General features: G+C 37.1%; 1 protein-coding gene across 2 annotated transcripts in view; it reads left to right on the forward strand.

Moving 5' to 3' along the window:
* The window catches only part of LOC126480986 (uncharacterized), a 76,752-nt gene extending 59,875 nt beyond the window's left edge, over positions 1 to 16,877 (forward strand). For both annotated transcript variants that reach the window (XM_050104425.1, XM_050104424.1), the window contains exons 5-6: positions 5,361 to 5,496; positions 16,171 to 16,877. In XM_050104425.1, coding sequence (XP_049960382.1) covers positions 5,361 to 5,496; positions 16,171 to 16,260 — 226 coding nt within the window. In that variant the 3' untranslated portion in view covers positions 16,261 to 16,877. The remainder of the gene's footprint in view (positions 1 to 5,360; positions 5,497 to 16,170) is intronic.
* Positions 16,878 to 20,634: the final 3,757 nt, after the last annotated feature.

Here is a 20,634-nt window from a genome sequence, read left to right on the forward strand (position 1 = left end):
AAATTTTTAATACTACTTTTCCATCTCGTGCTTGAGAAACTGGTGCGTATGAATGAAATGTGAAACTATTTCCTAACATAAAGCTTTTTGCTTGTAATAGGCCTAATAGGCATTTGATATTGGTACTTACTGAATTATATTCTGTCGTGTTATAAAAATGGGCATTTGTGCCAGAACAGTCTCATTTATTTGCTGTGTGTTACAAAATTGCTACCATATTACAAAGGCCTATTTTGTTTTATCTAGCAGACAGTGACAAAATAGTCTTAATCAGATCGAGAAACCACACCAGTCTTGGGTATTATTTGTGTTAACAGCTTTTTCAGTATTAGACAACGACTTTCCGATTTTTCATGTAGCAAAACGTTTGACGAACTTTGAGGTAATAGATTCTTTCGCAGAAAGGAAAGCGCGCCATGTAAAGCTGTGGCAAGATTAGAGAGGAAAAAAGTGCTATGAACTAAGGATTGAAGAAATGTGTAATTTCTTGCTTATCTCTTGTCTTTATTGGTTTTATGTATTCTATATTTAATTTTATTTCAGACAAAACAGCAAGTTATTAGCTAACAGGCAATAAAGAGTTCAAATTTTCTGAAGAGTTCTTGTTCTCCCGATTACAAATAATCCCATCGGCTATTAATTGTGAGAAAAAAAAAAAAGAGGCCCAGGTCAAACCGGCCGACTGGGAGCAGGAGAGGCACCACAGGACATTTCAATTTCCACTGTCCTGAATATAGTTTGATGGCATCCATTACAAAATATACACGTTTCAATTCCACAGAGCAAAATATAGTGATTTGTGGTAGAAGAATGCTATATGAAGAGGCGTGGCACTGCACTTTGACATACTTAAGACCAAATAATATGTCTTGCATTTCCTCGAACACACGTGTTATGTTTCAGACTTTTCAGAAAGATGTGCACTACAAGATGGACATGTTTTTGAAAATTCGATTTTTTTGGTATTGACCAGGTTCGCAAATATCGTAGATCCGGGGCCGTTGTGCAGAGCAGTCCAAGTTATAGTGGGTAGTCTCCACGTGACCTGTGTTTACATTTAGTGATTTTGCTGTTTCCCCTTCGTTTACTCTCGCATCAAATGACAACAAAATGGATATCTGTGACAGGGAGCTATCAAGTGAATTAAAATACATTCACATAATTGCGGAGGGCTAAAATATGTCATTAGTTTCAGATTTTGTTTTATTTCCCCTTCCTGACAGTCGAGCATTAATCGCCTTGCGGGACAATGAAGTTATTTTTCTCTGTTTGCTAATGAAATTTGACTTTTATTAACCTTTTCTGCAGAGGCAGTCAATGTATTTGAAACGAAATGTTTAATCCTCTAACGGTAAGGTGAAGTTTCCTGACATAAATGGTAAGGTGGGGTTGGATCAGACCCCACCCTCCAAATATCGATTTTTTGGGGTAAAATAAAAAATGAATAATGGGAAAAAGTTTTATTATCAATTAAACGCATATAATATTTGTTGTAACAACAAGTTTTTTTTTTAAATTTCATTTTACAGTCAATAAGTAAGAATATAAAGTACTTTGGAAAAAAATAGGAGCTTGATCACAAAAAAATACTTAATAGAAATATTCTCTATAAAATTATTGAAAACATGGTAAAAATCAATAGATTCAGTCATCAACTGGGAACTTGAGTGCTTTAGAAATTCTAAAGATAGTAACTAAATGAGAAACATCTCTTACTAATTGTAGAAAATAATTATAGTGTCAGCAGTTTCGAAATATAAAGTTCTCCATAATAAATGTCTTTGTACACATAATGTAATAGGAACAAATAATAAATGTATAATGTTATCCTAGAAACGATCACATACAGCCCTGAAAATACGTATTTGGCACAATTTATCACATCTCAGTTTCTTTAAAGTCAGGGCATATAATAACTTTATGCTCCCCACATATAGAACGATTACACTTTACACTTACTACGAAAAGCATTCCCCTTCCTATCTTTTGATCCGTCACAAAAATCACATCTTCTTTTCTTTAGTGGCTGTGCTTAGGCAGGCTTGTCTAATTTGATTGGTTCTTTTTTCAAAAGTTTTCCAATAGACGAATGGAGCTCACGGGGAAGATGTGTGTTATTCAACCTCTTTCCCATAATAGGTTTTGTCAAAGAGAGCACAAGATTTTTGAGAAATGATATACTTGCGTCATTTGAAAAGCTGTCCATTCTGCTATTGCTTTTGGAAATGATAAAACTATTTATAGCAGCGATGTCTTAAATAGCATAAAAGTACCGCATGGGCCATCTTCTCAATTTTCTTTTTGTGGTCCTGCTGTGGCAAAGCATATCTAATACATCGACCCCTCCTTTAGTTAGATTGTAGAACTCCACAATTTCAGGCTTATTTGATTTTTCATTTATCTCTCCAGAGAAGAGCATAGACGATACCAGTAAAACGTTTTTCTTTTTCTTTGGGGTAAATGACACCAAAGTTTTGTCGTCCTGATACATCAATGTTGAAGAGCCTACTGGAGTGGAAAGCAGCATTGATGGTGGTATTTGCGGTTTGTTCCTCCTCAATGTCTTTTGGAGGAGGGCGTCAGTCACCTCCAGTGAGGAGAACCAATTGTCCGCTGAAATGTTTCTATTAGAACCCCTGATAGATTCCGTCAGGCGCAAAACATACTGGGCAGGTAAAGGCAAATCTCCAGGTCTCCTCTTTATTCTGTTGTCCTTTCCAGTATATGGAATGCCACGCAAAAAATATAATGTCCTTGCGTCGCATAGTGACATTATTTTCAACCAATATTTGTCAGGTTTCCATGGAATGGACAGGCACCCCGAAAACTCAAGTCTCATCTACTGTCACATATTCAGATGGACTATAATTTTTTTCACTGTTAAATTCAAACATGTCCCACACTTCTCTGAAAGTCGCAAATTTGTCGTTGATTTTCTGGCCTCTCTGGTGGCTTTATCATCGAAGCGGAGGTTTTCTAGAAGAAATGCAAACCTTTTCTTGCACTTAGTGCAACGGAATACCGGAGGTCCATAGATTGCTGAGAACATCTCATCTACACTGAGCATAGAATTTTTTAGGACACCTTATTTCAACGCTCTCTGTTGGTGAATGAACCCACTGGACCGTATTGTACTTTTGCCTAGATTTCTCAATTTCAAGATTTGCGTACAAAACAATTTTTTCCATAATTTTCGAATCTATAATTAATAAAAATTTTCCAATTCACTAGTGACCCCCCCTTGTTTCCCCACGTGGACCAGGGAGATGAGTAATAATATTTGACGCTGGTGTCCTCGAAAATTTTGAATGGATGGTGTGTTGGTCCATATTGTCTCTAAGTCTTTACTTAGCTCAATATTTCTCTCGTCATCTACATCTGACTGAGAATTATCAAACTCGGCTGCTCCTGCTGCACAGTGAAATACATCATGTCATCAGTATTAGATAATACATCATCCTCGGTTTCTGAACAGTTTTCTGCATCGATATTGTTGCCATCCTCTGACTCAGCCTCCTGTCGGAGAAACTCGTTGTATATCTCCTCAGGAGTTGTAAGGAGTTGATTCGCCATTTTAGTAAGATTCTCGAAGAGAAAATAAAACTTAGATGTAATATAAACATCAATATGGGGTTGATCCTCCCCACAAAAGAAACTAATAAGTGTGACGTAAACAGTAAGGTGGGGTCAGATCCAACCCGAGCGCAGGTAATGTAGGTTTCGGATAGAGAGGGTAGCTGCAGGTCACTCACCAGACTGACGTGGCCTCCTCGGCATTCTCGGGATGACTGGCTGATATGGTAGCTATAACCACAGCGCTCTCAGAAAAGGGAGAGGGGAGTTATAAACAAAACAGATTCGCTGGGTCGGATCCAACCCCAACCTTACCGTTAGAGGGTTAATTCCACAGTACTGGGTAGTTTCAACTGTTCGCTGCATTTCAAGCACACGTTTTCATTTTCTAGCACGTATGGCATTATGCCATAATAAAGAACCAAACGTGATATACAGTACTGGTGCTCCAAGAAAATTTACATTCCGAAAGCCACACTGAAAAGCTTAATATCAGGTCGAGGTCTACTTCATTGGAAATGTGGACATACGAATGTGCACTTTAAGTATGCACTTTAAATGTGCACATTTTAATATGGTTCACGAAATTCCGATGCTCTTGGAGTATCATGTCTTGTTTCTTTTATGTATGATCTTTCAGTGTTTTACACATACGCATATACGGGCTTCCTACATCATGATAGCTCCACAAGCATGATGTTGCTTGTTACCTGCACTCTCTGGCAACTGCTGAAACTAACCTATTTCCAGCAGGTCGCAGGAAAATATTGTGAGTAGTGGTTTGAAAAGTGTTACTTTCAAAGTAAATATCCTTTTACGTAAGTTAACTATATGCAAGAATGTACCTTGAATTTATTAAATCACAGAGCGTTTGACTCTCATTTAAAAATCAACTTTTTGGTGACGAGCCATTTAGAAGAATTTCGAACCCAGAAGATCAGACATTTATGTCATTATCAAAAATTTTACTGGCACATTCACGTGATATATCTTAAAGTGTAATACACGCGAAAAAGATCAACATTATATGCGAAAGCTTAGCTTCTCTTGCAGCTTATTAACCTTAGAGACCAATATTATATGTGAAAGCTTTGCTTGTCTTGTAGCAACACTATGTATATTAATTTAAACTATTAACTTTCCGTGTTCGTGCTACTTAACAGTGATGTTGCTGTTGGCTGACTACATCACGTGTCCTATGCTCTGAATATCCGCTGTCATCGGGTGGCGAGATCATGTGACATGTGCTATGACTGGCTTACAAAAGCGCATCGCAATTCTTTTTCTTTGGGTCTATCTGCGACTTAACACTGCCTCTATTTGGTGACTAACAATTTGTCTTTTCCATATAATTGTTGTTTCATGCAGGACTTTCCATTGTTCCATTTTACCCTATGTCAGGTTTTCTTATGTCAGCAAATTTTCCCGTTTCCAGCCACTATCGTCACCAGAATGATTCCCCATTAGATCGTGTTCTATCTATTTACTTTCCTCACCATGTCAGGTGCCTACAGTGCCAATATGGGGCATTCAGTGTCACAGCAGGGAGTGGTCATAATGTTTTCACGCATGAGTGTAGGTCAGATTTGTTCAACTGCATTCCTTTTCTTTTGTCCATTTTACTTGTTCCAGTGCTTGACTATTGCAAATTTTCTCAGTGTGTTTAAATTAATTTGTGTTTGACATATCATCAGTATGATGCATTTTTTTCTGCCTGTTTCATTAAAACTTACATACTATGTTTTTTAATGTGACTAGAGTACACATTTATCTTTAAACTCTTGCAGATATACTGATGAAGATGGTCGATTCAGTAACTTCCTGCAGGATTTAGAGCTATGTAGTGGACGATATAAACTACATTTTGATGTTGATAGATATTTTGATTCAACAAGCCAGGAGTCACTGTATCCTTTCGTAGAGGTAAGTTTATCAGTTTTATGATTGCATACTTGTTGAAATTTATCTCTTCATCCTACTCCTATTCATTTCCTTTACCTACTCCAATTACTGCCCACCACCATCACCAATGGTACTGGTGGAAGCAGTATTGATTATATTTTCATGGCTGAGGTTAACAGTCATATAACACTTTTTAAAATACGTTGATGTCACCATCAATTGTTAAAATTCTTTATTTACGAAGTATACATTTGCAGTTGTAAATGGTCAAATGCTGAAATTTCAATTGTGGATTTTTTATAATAAAGTGATGATATTCCAGGTTAAGTTCACTGTAATTTTATATTAATATAATTGTTCTTTCATGTCGATTCATGGCACCGCATAGCTCGCGAGCCGATGGTATCAATAGTTTCAGTAGTCCACTACATTACATACACCCCTCGAGATTTCGTGTGAAAGAATTTCGCACGAGATCTCTACAGACATGCAATGCAACGAACTACTGACCTTTCTACACATATACTAACAATTCTCTTCAAATGTCATCTTGTGCCCGCCAATCTTCTCCTCTTGAGTCTCACTCCTCATCTGTCAGGTTGTATATTTATGTACAATGGTAATTATCCTGGAATCGTATGACACTTAATTAATGACACATATTTACAATGGTATCTCACCTAGGATGGTTGTTCTCTGCCAGTCTGGGTTCGATTACGAAATTTGACTTACATATTTACATAAACAAATGTGCAAAGATTTTTAGCAGTTATTATTAATCATAAAATATAAATTTAATAGTTTAAGCATATGGAATTCACATCAATTAAATCTGTATCAGCCTTCTCACGTCAAATTTTTCACCGTGTAATATAAAATAGCTAAAAGTGCGAATCCTGAAGTGACAGTGCAGTGGGAGCATGTTAACCCAGTCATCTTCAGTAGTAACAAACTTTCCTCAAAGATGTGTAATTATTCAAAATCAGAGCTGACAGTGCAATGGGAACATGTTAACCCAGACATCTCTTGTATCAGAGGGTATAAATAATAGTGTAGGTTGCAGCTTGATTTGGTTTGTAGTAGTGGATCACTATTGTTTATAAAGTCCAGTTATTTCTATTAAAGCGTATAAGACAAAATATAACTCCCTAACACATCATTTCTCTAACCTAAAGAATAATGCTTTACGAGGAACAAGAGTGCATCAAAATTACCTAATCCTAACATGTGATAGCTTACAATGTACAAATTGAAGAGAAATAAACTACATCACTATCAATATTTTACAAATTTATGTGTTTATAGTACGTTCTTACACGCTACCCTACATCCTTTATCCATTCAGTCCTGGGATTCTCATAACTTTTCCTCATCAGATCTTGTGTGTATCTACCAACAGATTTCTGTCGAAGTAGCTTAGCAGTAAGTAATTGTGTGGAGATTCTAGGGTCCAACCACACAAACATCTCATTGTGTTCTCATATGTGTAAATCAGAGTATAGTAATTGCTTGGTCAATTCAGTTTTCTATGATATACAACAAAATAGCAAACACATCACTAATCCTAAAATGCAAAGAAATGGTAATCAAACATATATAAAACTCCCCTAAACTTATGGCATAGGTAGTATGTAATGTTATGTAATGTGTAGTTATTTACAGTGTGTAGCATCCTTCTTCTTATTCAAGGTCCATGCTTCACAGACAAAAAAAAATGTATAATGAACAAGTAAAGTGTCAAGTCTTCTTTTCTCTGCCACCAGCACACACCCATCAACCGTTCCATGCCGTAATGACAGAATGTGAGCAATAGTCCAACCTGTACCAATGTCCACAAGGTCGATGCGTCTCCGTGAGAACCACATAGTATTCACAACTTGCCGATACTGGTTTAGCATCACCATATGTGTGTATGAACACCGGTTCACACAAACTTAATTGCAGTTTCCAAACCCTCATACCTCCTGTCGCACAGTTTGCAGTATGAACAGATTACACCAGTCACTTCCTCCAGTAGTCACATAACTATGCCATAGCCCATAAGTCACAACAAAAGTTCACTCCACCAGTGAGAAAATGTGTTTAGTGTGTATGAGTCACCTGTTCCACAAGTATCATACACTGTCCAACAACTCTGAGCTGACCATGCAATTCTCTCCACAACCTTCATATCAGTTCCGGAGAATAATCCCTGTACTCAAATTGTTTCACAAGAATGGCAAATGATACAGCAAATATCACATTTTCAGTGTCTTTGTATAACGTATCATCAGCAAAATTACATCGTTACGACCTCAGCCTGAATATTTCTTATGGTTTCTCACATAGTAATAGGTATTTGAATTGTGTTATCATATTGTATACAAACAAGGTAACATAGAGTTCATACACTACTGGTGCCTTTTCTTCCAAATGTTAATCATGGCATGTAAAATCTTGACAAAGAATAGTTATTCACAACTTGTGACTACAGGATTTCAAATGTTTCAAAATTTTGTTCAAAGGCAATACAATTTTTCAACCTTGCTCTAATGTCATGTGTAAGACTACAGATCAATATATATGTAAGCAGATGATTGGTATATCCATATTTATAAGTTCACAGTAATTGTTAAGTATTATGTTGAGTATACGATTGATTTCAGGTTTCGAATGTCAAGAGTGTACATTTCACTCTCATATAGTTTGTTTCCATTGTCTTTCAGTATTGCTTGTTTCCATTGTCTTTCAGTATTGCTTAAATGTTTGAGTATCACTGATCCATTATCAGTAACAACATACGTTTGAATGAGATGTCTCAGTGGTACAGCAAAAACATCACAACTCTAAAATTTTGGAATATAAAGTAGCATAAAGCTTATAGAAAGTTAATTACAATGTAAAATAGATTCACTAATGAAAAGGTTTACCACTGAAAAATCTCACCTACTGTTATACCTCTCCAATTCAAATGCAATACTTCTGTTAAGTTAGATAATAATAAATTTAAATATCCATTTCCAAATTATATGATGCCTTGTAACACTTGTGAGTGATTGTGGTAACATAAGATGTGCTTCAACACGGACTACGATGTCAATTGACATACTTAGCATTTCATGTACTGTTTGTTATGGCTCAACAAGAAAATACATAATGAGCAAAATGTATATGTGGTTCAAAAGCATAGTTCAGCTAAGTTTATCATACAATTAATATTTATATCCCTGGTTCATAAGTGTACACCTGACCTAGGTGCATAGAGCACATGTCAAACAGAATATGATTAGTGATCAGTTATGACGCCACATCGCTGAATAGTGTGTTTCAAACTTCCACAGTTAACTGAACATGACAAAGTTGTCAAATACTAAGCAATACAATAGTTAAGAGTTCATAAGCATAATCAATAGTGCAAATGTGACACTATGCTAGATTATACAGTAAACATATAAGCTTTCTGCCAGAACACAGATACATAGCACAAGGGTGAATAGATCAGTAAATTTATAAAGTGGGTCGAATGACCTCCAAAAATCAAATATTGCAATAAGTGCATATTAACATAATTATCTGTATTACAATTAAAATGATACTTCCAAAAGCCATGAGCATGAATAAAATCTTTCAAGTTAGCATTCATTATGAAGGACAAGAGCATAAGATATTCATTCTGTAAACCATAAATATGTACAATATTCCAAATTGACTGGCAAAATTCCAGATTAAAACTGTAACCTAAGCTCTGACAGATATGACTGCTGTTCTTTGGTTAAATTCCCTGCTTCTGCAATTTTATTTTCTACTAACCTTTGATAATCCACATCATCAGAAGTCTGCTATCCAAAACAATCTAAATATCCCCCATCATAAGAATAATCTACCCCGTGATTTGATTATGTCTATTACTGCACTTTACACCTCTTATCTTTATCTGTAGGATGCACAAGTATGACAGTTTTGCTTCCCCAGTCAAATCCCATATCCACTTTCACTATCCAGTCCATGCCCAGAATTTTATCTTCACTCAGCTCCGTAATGACAAGATAACCCTGTTCAATGATCACATCTCCAACTTTGAAAGACAAAAGTATCTGACATTTTACTGTTTTACTGAATCTTCCTGTTTCCCCCTTAATTTTAACCCTCTATTTTTGGCAATTCTGCAAACTCGTGGTTTCTATTTACTCTATCTCTTAACTTTTCACTGATTCCTGATATGGGACTCCCTGTGTGTATCAGACAACAACCCGTCCAATCATTAATACAAAATTTTTATATATGGGCTATCTATAATTTCACTCTCCTGTTCATCAACATCCTCATGCAACAAATCATCTTCCATATTTTTAAAATTCAGATCATCATTTTGTTTAATATTAGCCAAACTATTTTCCGTCTTCACGTTATGCAGAAGACAATCAGGATTCTCCTCACAAATATAATTAGACACATTACTTATACCATTCACCATAAGCAATTCTTTACATTTCACATCTACTTTTGCTTTCTCCCACCAAACAGGATAAACCTTCTTGCAAATTTCTAATAATTGCCTCCAAAACATATTATTTTTATTACCCTCGATAAGCCTATTCCACAGTCTACAAATAAGTCTCTGTTCCTTGTTTTCCATGTTAATAATTACCTCCTCATTCTCAACATCTATCCCCTTGATTACTGATGATTTATTGACCACCATGACTGCATCCTGATCCTCTTGTACTGAATAATTGCTTTCATTATTATTACCCTCCTCCCTGATACCCACATCTGCATCATCCTTAACCACAACAAAAACTTTCATCTCACTTCCATAATCCATAACATCTCTACCTTCAACAGCCTCTTCCTCAGAATCCTTCAATACCTCAACACATGACTCAACTTCCCTAACATCAACCACTTCAACATTATCTCTCGCACCATCAACACAATCTTCTTCCTTCAATTTTACAACTCTATTATTCAATACTTGATTCTCATTCTCACTCACAGAACTCTCCACATAATTCAGATCACTATTTGCTACATTTTATCAGAATACATTAATGCATTAATTCCATAAGTATCATAGGTGTCGTTAGTATTATTAACATAGGAACAACCCCCGACATCACCTCTCACAACATTTTCTTCCTCCATAAACAAATTCTTCATTACATTCCCACTGATTTCTGATTCCTCATTACTAATGTGTCTACAATTATTTTTGCTTGCCCCCCTATCACTTATTTGCTGCCAAAATTGTTTATCAAATGGTCTCTTAACAACTTCAGGTGCCCTACTTGTATTAACAATCTGTCTTTTTCCGTAATTATTATGTATATGCCTACTTTGGTTTCTCATAGCCTGATTTCTAAAGTTATATCTGTTCGTCCCAAACTGACAGGCCCTGATCGGGACGGCTCCTAGTTTAACCGCCCTTGCACATTCCCGTCTTGTCTTCTCTCTGAATTTTCCCATTGTCTATTCCCGTTCCCACCATAATTATTGCTTTCCCTGTTCTCATTTCACCTCCAATTGCCATTCTCTTGCCTATTGGAATTTCCCTGATAGTTACCATGTCGATTTTGCTGATAATTTTGATTGTTCCCATTATAATTATTTCGATAATTCCCATGCTCTCTCCTAGAATTATTCCCACTATTGAAATTTTGATTTCACCCCCCCATGATTTTGTTCATAATGATGTCCACTAAACCTTTTGTTTCTCTCCAAAGCCCGAGCTAATTTTTCCACATAATTCAAAAATTGTTCAACAGAGTCGTCTGGCCCATAAACTAAGTCCTACTGAAGTCTGTTTGGTAATCTTTGTCTTAGTGCATCTATTTGTGTTAATTCATCAAAAGGTCTGTCGAAATGTGCCAATTTTCATAACTGTTTCTCGCAAAATTCCTTCATTGTGCCATCTTATTCTTTATAATTAGATCCATCAAGGAAATCACTTTTAATTTTAGCCTGAACTGATTCTGAGAAAAATTTATTCAAAAAGCTTTTTTTCAAATTGACTGTATGTTACATTAGGAGTGGCGGATAAATTCGTCCACGTCAAAGCTTCACCATCAAGAAAATTTTTAATGAACTTAATTTTTACAGTGTCACTCATTTCATGCAAAAAATTGTCACGACAATTTCTAATGGAGTCAACTGGGTGTAATTTTCCGTCCGCTGGAAAATTACGCATGTTAGCACCTGGCCAAAGTCCGTTAAATGAAGTCGCCACTAATTTCATGGCAAAATTATCCCGAATTTCAGTTTATTGTTTCTGTAACCGTGCTACCTCATGCTCATTGTCTGTAATTACAGTGTTACAACAATCTACATTATGCTCAGCAGTCTTTACTTTTTCCGTAACTTTGTTTTCAAGCATTGACAATTTGCCATCGAAATTTTTCGTATGCAAGTCAATTCTGGTAATCATTTCCCCTCTTTTAATTTTTCTTTCATTTGCAAATACTTCGAAATTTTTCGCAGTTTCTTCCGCTTACCGTTTGATTGTTAGTTTGACTTTATTGAGCGTATCTTCTACATCCCCCACCCTATCTTCAATGTTATTTGCACGTTCTTCTAAACTGTTTTTCATTAATTCCATGTCAGATCTGATACCTTCACTTACTTTAAAGAATTTCTGAGCCAATTGGCTATTTTCTTTCACAAGTTTTTCTTCTACGCGTTTTGAATTTTCTAACAATTCGGATTTTAAATCAGACACTTTATTTTCAATTGCATTCTTCAATTCAGAATTTTGTTTTAATAGTAATCGCAACATCGTTGATTTATCTAATTCTTCAACGTCAATTTTTGATCATGTATTCACCATTCCTATACTGGTACTAACATCGCCACTTGCATTCGATTTTGCATCCCCCCCTTGATTGTTTGGAAGATCCTCTGTTATTTTCATTTTAAAGCAAGAAATTTTGAAACTTATTAACCGACAAAATACGTCTAAAAAGGTCAATAATATGAACAAACCAGTATATGCACTTATCTTGTTTTCCGTGTGGTCTCTTGCCCACCGTAAAGTGTAGGCCTAATTTTGTTGTTGCGTAATTGCTTCTGTCCTTTATTAAATGTTATTTGCCTTCTTCATTGGATTCATTGTGCTCTTCCTCTTTATTGGCTGATTTACTGTTACTGTACGTATTGTTACCTGTGAACATAGAACAAGTATCAGTCCAAACAATGCGATTTAAATCCCAGACAAAGAGTCCCCATATGTAATGTTACCTCCCTCGTCCAGGGAACAAATATTAAATATCATCAATTATTTTATATCAAATTATGACACCTGTTCAAAAACCTGTGTGGTCTTCCTGGTTTCAATAGTGGACCACACGTCACTGTCAGTCTGTTGACTCTATTAACAGAGCATGAGAGACTTAAATATTTCACAAGAGAAAATAACTTCACAGTACGAATGTGAAATAATTTAATTACTTTACCTTGAATACTCGTTGTTGCTTACTCATTGTCTAGGGGCAACTTCTGGATTTGTTGTAATTGTTATTACAATGGGTCCTTGGGTTTGTAACATGCTACGTAAGAACTGATACTGTTTAAAGCTTTCCATATTATTTATTTTCGTAATATCATCTTCATAACAATCAGTAGTTCACCAATATAAGCTTTTCCAACATCGTCCGTTTCTCACGACTTCTCAAGACTCACTGTCTCTTAGACTCACCAAAACGTTACAGTCCCTTAGTCTCACCCGGCAAAAACTGTTTCTGCATTAACAATCAAAGACCTTACAATGTACACAGTTTTGCCAACATGAATTGAGCATAGATATTTTATACATCACACGTATACACTTATGAAAACAGTATGAAAATTGAATAGAGTTCTCAAATATTTCTACAGCAATACATAATACGATTGTCGTGCAAATTATTAGTTTTTGTAATAAAATGATAATATTTCAGTTTAAGTTCACTGTAATTTTATATTAATATAATTGTTCTTTCATGTCGATTCACGACACCGCATAGCTCGCCAGTCGATGGTATCGATAGTTTCAGTAGTCCGTTACATTACACCGTGAAAGGCAAATGTTCTGAGTTCGAGTCTTGGTCTGTCATACAGTTTTAATCTGCCAGGAAGTTCCTTACACAGAACTTTGTTTGAAACAGTTTCGACCTGTTTCCAACCGTGACCTACCTCCCCTTCCACCCTGTAATCCCTTGGTAAGCATTCAGTAATCCCTCAGTTCTAACCTGGCATGATCCTCCTTTCCTAAATTCCTCTCTACTGAGTCCAACATCACTCCTATGACATACACAACGATCTGTAATGTGAAAACCAATTCAGACCTCATTATCCTTCTCATGGACAAAGACTCCACCATTATGGTGAGAAATCATAGTGACCCTGTGGCTGAGGGATTCTCTTAACCTTTCGACACCTCTGTATACAGACCTTACGAACATGATTAAATCACAGAAGGCCAGTGCGACCTCCAGCAGGTCCTCAAGGCCTTACGTTCATCCCCAACTCTGACGCCTGAGTCCACCTCCCTCCTCATATCACCAACTCCTTGCACTTATACCTTTTACCTACTACTTGAACTCCACAATCCCAACCCCAAAGGTCTCCCTACAGGTCATCCCTACCACAGGTTTCCTTAGCAGTCATTCATTGTGGCTGGTTAAAAATCTTCCCTCCAAATGAACATCAGCCCACAACCTCACTCCCTACATCCAAGACACTGCTCACTTCCTTCATCACCATTCCACAGAATCTGTCCAGTTACTTCCAGACTCTGTGTTGGTAACTGTAGGTGCAATGTCCTTGTACACCAACAGACTCCATGCCCATGGACTTGCAGCCATGGAGCACTATCGATCCCAGCGTTCTGCTTATACCAACCCTACCACCTCTTTCCTGTCACATCCTGAATCACAATCATTCCCTTTTTAAGGCCAAATTTATAAACAAATCCATGTTACTACATGCATGGTTCCAACCTAAGTTAACTTTTTTTATGTGACACCTGGAGGAATCCTATTTATCCAACATTTAAAAACCCAAGTGTAGTTAAGAATGACTGACGACATTCTCGTGACCTTGACTCTGCTTCACCTGGTCCTCCTCAACCCAATGAGCAACATTCTTAGATGTTGATCTCCACCTTTCAGATAGTCAATAAATATGTGTTTTCATATCAAGTGCACCAACTATCAACATTATCTCCACTTTGACAGCTGTCACCCATCTAAGTCAAAAAGTTACAGCGTTACCACCTGTAGATGTCACATCTGCAGTGGAAATCAGGAGTTGTTCAATGATGTACCCAGCATGTCCATGAACAACTCTCCTGTGGTATCTCCTCCTTCTGCACCTGTAAACTTATTAACCTGCCACCGACCAGCGCTCCTCTGATCACACAATATCACCCTGGAACTTGAAAAGCTGAAGCACGTTCTTCATCAGAGCTCCAACTACATCTTTTCGTGCCCCGAGATGAGGTCTATCCTACCCGAACATTACCCACAGTAGTGTTCTGTCACCCAACCAAGCCAAAGAATATCCTTGTCCATTCCTACTCCAATCCTGCATTATTCTCTTGTGGATGACCCAGGTGCAAGGCCTGTTCTATAAACCGGACGGCCACCTTCTACTTCAGTCCAGTCACAGCCATTACCTACTCAATAAAAGTCAGAGCCATATGTGAAAGCAGCCACATTACATATAAACTATGCTGAAATTATTGTGCAGCATTTTATGCAAGCACGACGAGTAACCAACTGTCGACTCGTATGAATGCCCACCACCAAACTGTGGCCACCCACAATGTTCACCAGCCAATCGCCTAACATTCCGCAGATACAGCAAAAATGACTAACACCTGCTTTACTACCTGTGCCACATCTGCAGTGGAAAGCGGGAGTTGTTATCTCAGAATTCCTTTTGTCTTGTTGGTCAGCCGCTGAGTCAGAGACATCTGATGTTCTCACCAACCACATACGGAAATATATTATGGAATGAAAACTGCATCAGAAACTAATGTTCAAATTGGAGCTGTCGCTTTGAGAGCAGGGAGTTGTACTGTGGCACTTATTACCATGATTGCCCGTTCCAGCTGTGGGCATTGAAATTGTGCAACAGTGTGTGTCCAATGTGTCTTGGAAACAGTTGCTATAGAAGAGAGAAAAGTATAGTCATGTTAAGTAATAAAGAATGGACAAGTGAGTTGTAGAAAAGTAAAAGAAGACAGTAAAAAATGTGAAAGGGTATGAGATGGAAAGAGAGCTGCATCGGGAATATAAAGCAGCAATAGATATTTCTGGTTGGAACAGTACAAAAAGTAAGGAAACATATATCACCATATTTATTCTCTGTGGGCAGTGGACCTCTCTCCAAGATCACTGAATGCATTTTTTTACGTGCCTGCTATCTTTTTGTAAGGCTGCCTGATAATGAATGTCACATCATTAGTTGTCTCATAGTTACTGGGCAATTCAAGCAATGCTTGCCATGACAAGCTGCTTGGATTTGACACTTTATTGACTAGCAGATAGTTTCCATAATCGTAATATTACATTAGTAAACACTTGTGGCTTCTAAATATATGTTGAGATATTTATGTGTCTCAATTGTGTTCCAGTTCTCACCATACATCCTTTTATACATAGTCTGTGTATTTATTGTATTATGCAGACTTGTTTTTTCTTGACATATTATATTTGTTTGTTTGTTTTTCCATCACAGATTGCATTTGACGTTAAGTCGCAACAAGATCATTACCATATACCCCTGCTGTTAAGCCCTTTTGGATACACAACATACCGAGGGAGTTGATAAGAAAATTATAACTTTCTTGGTTTAAATCAGAAGAGACTTTTAATATTACTTCTTGAGTACCATGTGTGTTGTTTAGTTTAAGACTGGAGCATTGTGTTCTGTATATTTTTGTCCCAAATGTAACAGTGTTTAATTTTAAGTATTCATGTAAAGCACAGCTAAAAACAGAAATCTATATATTGTTTGTTTGAGGCATAACATTGATGTTTATTTTATATATCATACATTTATTAAGTTAAACACCTCTTTCAGTAAGAAATCATTAAATTCATGTGGGAATTCAAAATGTAGTATATAGTGTTTGCAGTATAGCACAAAATGTACGTTACTTGAATGTAGGTTCCAAAACATTTAATGTTAATGTACAGTACTTCAGTTTGTACTGTTGCTTAAATGATTCCAAATGTTGTAAATGTCAAAGCCTTTTAGTGTTATTTGTAAACTGTTACGTTTGTTAATGTCATCACAAACTCTAGCAAACTGATGATGGATACCTAATTTCTTATTTTGTTGTAAGAAACTGTAAGATAATAACCTGAAACTTTATTTTGTACCCCTTAATTTTCATCATTGCAATTGATTTATTGTGATAATAAAAGTATTGATGCTTTAAATTATATGTACCTCATTCCACTTTTCATTTAAATTGAAAGTCAAAAATTAAAACAGTGAGCATCAACAATATTGTTGACGAATAATTGATGAGCAGATTTTTAAGAACTGTAGTTGCTTCTTCAAATAACCGGAAATGTTGTGGAAAAAGAGCAGAAGTAAAAAGGGACAAGGTACTACACGAAAAATCCTTATTCCTGAAATAGTATGATTCTCAAATTCTGCTCAGATGTCCATATTTAACACTTTCATGGCTAGGGGCATAAATGTATGCCTGCCGGTTAGAGCACCTGTATAGCTATGGACATATAGGAGTACCTGGCAGGTAGAACATCCACAGGGTTACAGGCTTTTATTTATGTCCAGCAGATAGGGAGGCCTTACAGCTAAGGGCATTCATGTACACTTGGGTATGGAGTAGGTGAATTTGCACAATAGATTGGTGACTCTTTGTTGTCAGAGTTTCAGCCTTCCTGCCAAAGCTGCCATTATCTGCTCTTCTTTGTAATGTTGGGAAATGGTACGGCTTTCATCTACTCCTGGTTCCTTTCTGCTTGTCAGTTGGTCTAATACAATTTGATTTCCTAAGACAAATGACGCAAGCATATATACAGTGGAACTTCGATTTTACATTTTTAGTGATTCTATGTCATAAATTCATAGCCCCTGTGAAAAACCCATAAGATGAATACTGATAATTCCCCGATTTTATGTTTAGTCCTTGTAAGATTTACCTCGATTCTACATTCTTGCCTGATTTCTCACTTGGCTTTGTCCCGTTTTCTTCCAGTTGACATTTAATGTGACTGAACGAGTTCTAAGTGCCACAAAAGACAAAAGGTTTGCATCACAGTTAGTGGTGGATATACAGGAATATTTTAGACCATTGCACAGAGGGAACACATGAGAGAGGAAATGCTGACATAATCCATGATCGTTGTTGCCAATACAACTTGCAATGTTTAGCTTCACTGCATAATTATCATACAACTACTGTTAGATTGTGGCAGCAATGGAACAACAGGACAGTTAATGCAAAGTGTTCCAGATTGGGCCAATACATGATCAAGGAGCCTAGCAGCTAGCTTTTCGTGTTCCACCAACAACACAGTCTCCTCTTTTTGCATGTATTACCGATATGCTGTATTCAGGAACAATATCGATCATCAGCCTTCTAAATTCAAACAGTGAGTCTCGAAGACCTTGCTCGGTCAGAGTCAAGGAAACATTGCCCATTTCTGGTAAGTGAGCTCTTATTGGCTGACGACGTGTTGCATCACCCAACAGCCAGCGCAGCCACCACACCACACACAATAACAAATGTAAAATAAGCTTGCCGGCTGGGTGTGAGAAGAGGTCATGACCCTTCGATGATGGGAGTGCAGGTAGGGGTGAAAGCATTTTGTGAAGTACTGAAAAAAAATCCTTTTCACACAGATCATGTGCTATGGCGGGAATGTCATATAGAAATAGATCAAGGGTTTCGCAATAGCACATTTTAAAGACTTTTGTGTTCAAATCTGACACAACCCAGTTTGCAATCACTACATACACTACTCATGTATATACTTGCTCCACACACTGTGGGTCATAAAAATTGGCAGTGATAGAAGGCATGAAGCAAAACTGTAGCGTCTAAGCTTTCTTCCAAGTTTACATTTTACGTAGTGTCCAGAAATTCAATGAGCCAACTTCTAATAAGCTTGTAATGTCGATTGGGGGAAGTAAAATAATTTTTTTCACTTCTATCTCTCTCATTGAGTCTAAAATAACATTTTGATGGGGCAGAGGATATGAAGCACAGCTCATAAGAAAAGCATTAAACAATAACAGCAATCGCGACAAAGTTTGTCATTAACCAAATGTCCACATTTATGCCCATGGTTTAACCCCTTAGCTGCTGTGTTTTCAGTGTAATTCACCAAGTTCACCAATTTTTGCTTTTTTCTGGGTGACCACAGAGGAAAGATCTCTCAAAAATGTGTTTTTTTATGCATAATTTGTTGTCATAGCCTGTTGGAAAATAGCTCGATTACCTTGTTCACAGATACCAATTTCAATTTTTTTTACAAGTGTTTACTAGTGTTACACACCTTTGCTTGTAGTGATTTTATACAATGTGTAGGAGAGGATTATGATTTTTAATCATATACAGGGTTATTACAAATGATTGAAGCGATTTCACAGCTCTACAATAACTTTATTATTTGAGATATTTTCACAATGCTTTGCACACACATACAAAAACTCAAAAAGTTTTTGTAGGCATTCACAAATGTTCGATATGTGCCCCTTTAGTGATTCGGCAGACATCAAGCCGATAATCAAGTTCCTCCCACACTCGTAGCAGCATGTCCCCATCAATGAGTTCGAAAGCATTGTTGATGCGAGCTCGCAGTTCTGGCACGTTTCTTGGTAGAGGAGGTTTAAACACTGAATCTTTCACATCACTATGCGTGAAACTTGCCCGCACGCGTTCAACCGTTTCTTCGCTCACTGCCGGCCGACCCGTTGATTTCCCCTTGCAGAGGCATCCAGAAGCTTTAAACTGCGCATACCATCGCTGAGTGGAGTTAGCAGTTGGTGGATCTTTGTTGAACTTCGTCCTGAAGTGTCGTTGCACTGTTATGACTGACTGATGTGAGTGCATTTCAAGCACGACATACGCTTTCTCGGTTCCTGTCGCCATTTTGTCTCACTGCGTTGTCGAGCGCTCTGGCGGCAGAAACTTGAAGTGCGGCTTCAGCCGAACAAAACTTTATGAGTTTTTCTACGTATCTGTAGTGTGTCGTGACCATATGTCAATGAATGGAGCTACAGTGAATTTATGAAATCGCTTCAATCATTTGTAATAGCCCTGTATGTCAATTACATATGTCTTTACTTATATTTTGGGGGTTTTAACATTTTCCTCAGTTATGCATTTTCCTTAATGTTGCGTTTTTTGAGTCTGGAGTGCACGAAAACGTAAAATAGAAGGTCCACTGTAATCTCAAGGGTGTAACTTATCCTTACCAACTGACGTATAAGGTGTTGCAAAAGGAGAACAATGCAGCAGATACGTGCAGCTTCTCGGCAACACTTGTTGCTGTGCAGAACAGAAAATGTCACGCGTGACTAGGAAAAGTAATTTGATTTCCTAATCTACAAAGTACATGTGATACAAGCATATATATACAACATGAAAAGGCATGAATTACCCTAAAGACCTGCTATATCAGGTGTTGTAAAAGGCAAACAGTGCAGTTTCTCAGTAACACTCAATGCCGCACGAGAGACAAGACAGGTCAAATTTTTAGTGTCTTCACTAGAAACCTTTCACGTTAAAGCTATATATATCTTGAAATGTATTCGTCCAATGTTAATAAAATTTTAATAAGTTATAGGTACATATATTGGTAGTTGAAATCTCAAGTTACAGAACTTTCCAATCACAAATGACTTTAAGTTCTTATCATTTTTCTAAAATAATGTTAAAACAGCCCAGAATAAACTTATAACTGAAGGTTTGGATTAGTTTGAGTTCCTCATTCGTGGTTATAAGAAATCACAATCACTGTAACCGAACAATGTGATACTGATATTATAAAGGCTATTACTGAAGTGTAGTTGTATGTGAGCTGGAAAGTGTGGTTAGCCTACAGTGGCCGTAGCCTGCAGCTGTTATTGGCCGAGTCAGCTGCCTGCTGGCAAGGCGCACCATAGGTTCATCCCCTTTTGCTGGGAGGGCAGGCAAGATGCTTAGCTGTAGTAGCCACA

Source organism: Schistocerca serialis, chromosome 5 (assembly GCF_023864345.2).
Source record: "Schistocerca serialis cubense isolate TAMUIC-IGC-003099 chromosome 5, iqSchSeri2.2, whole genome shotgun sequence".
NCBI lineage: Eukaryota > Metazoa > Arthropoda > Insecta > Orthoptera > Acrididae > Schistocerca > Schistocerca serialis.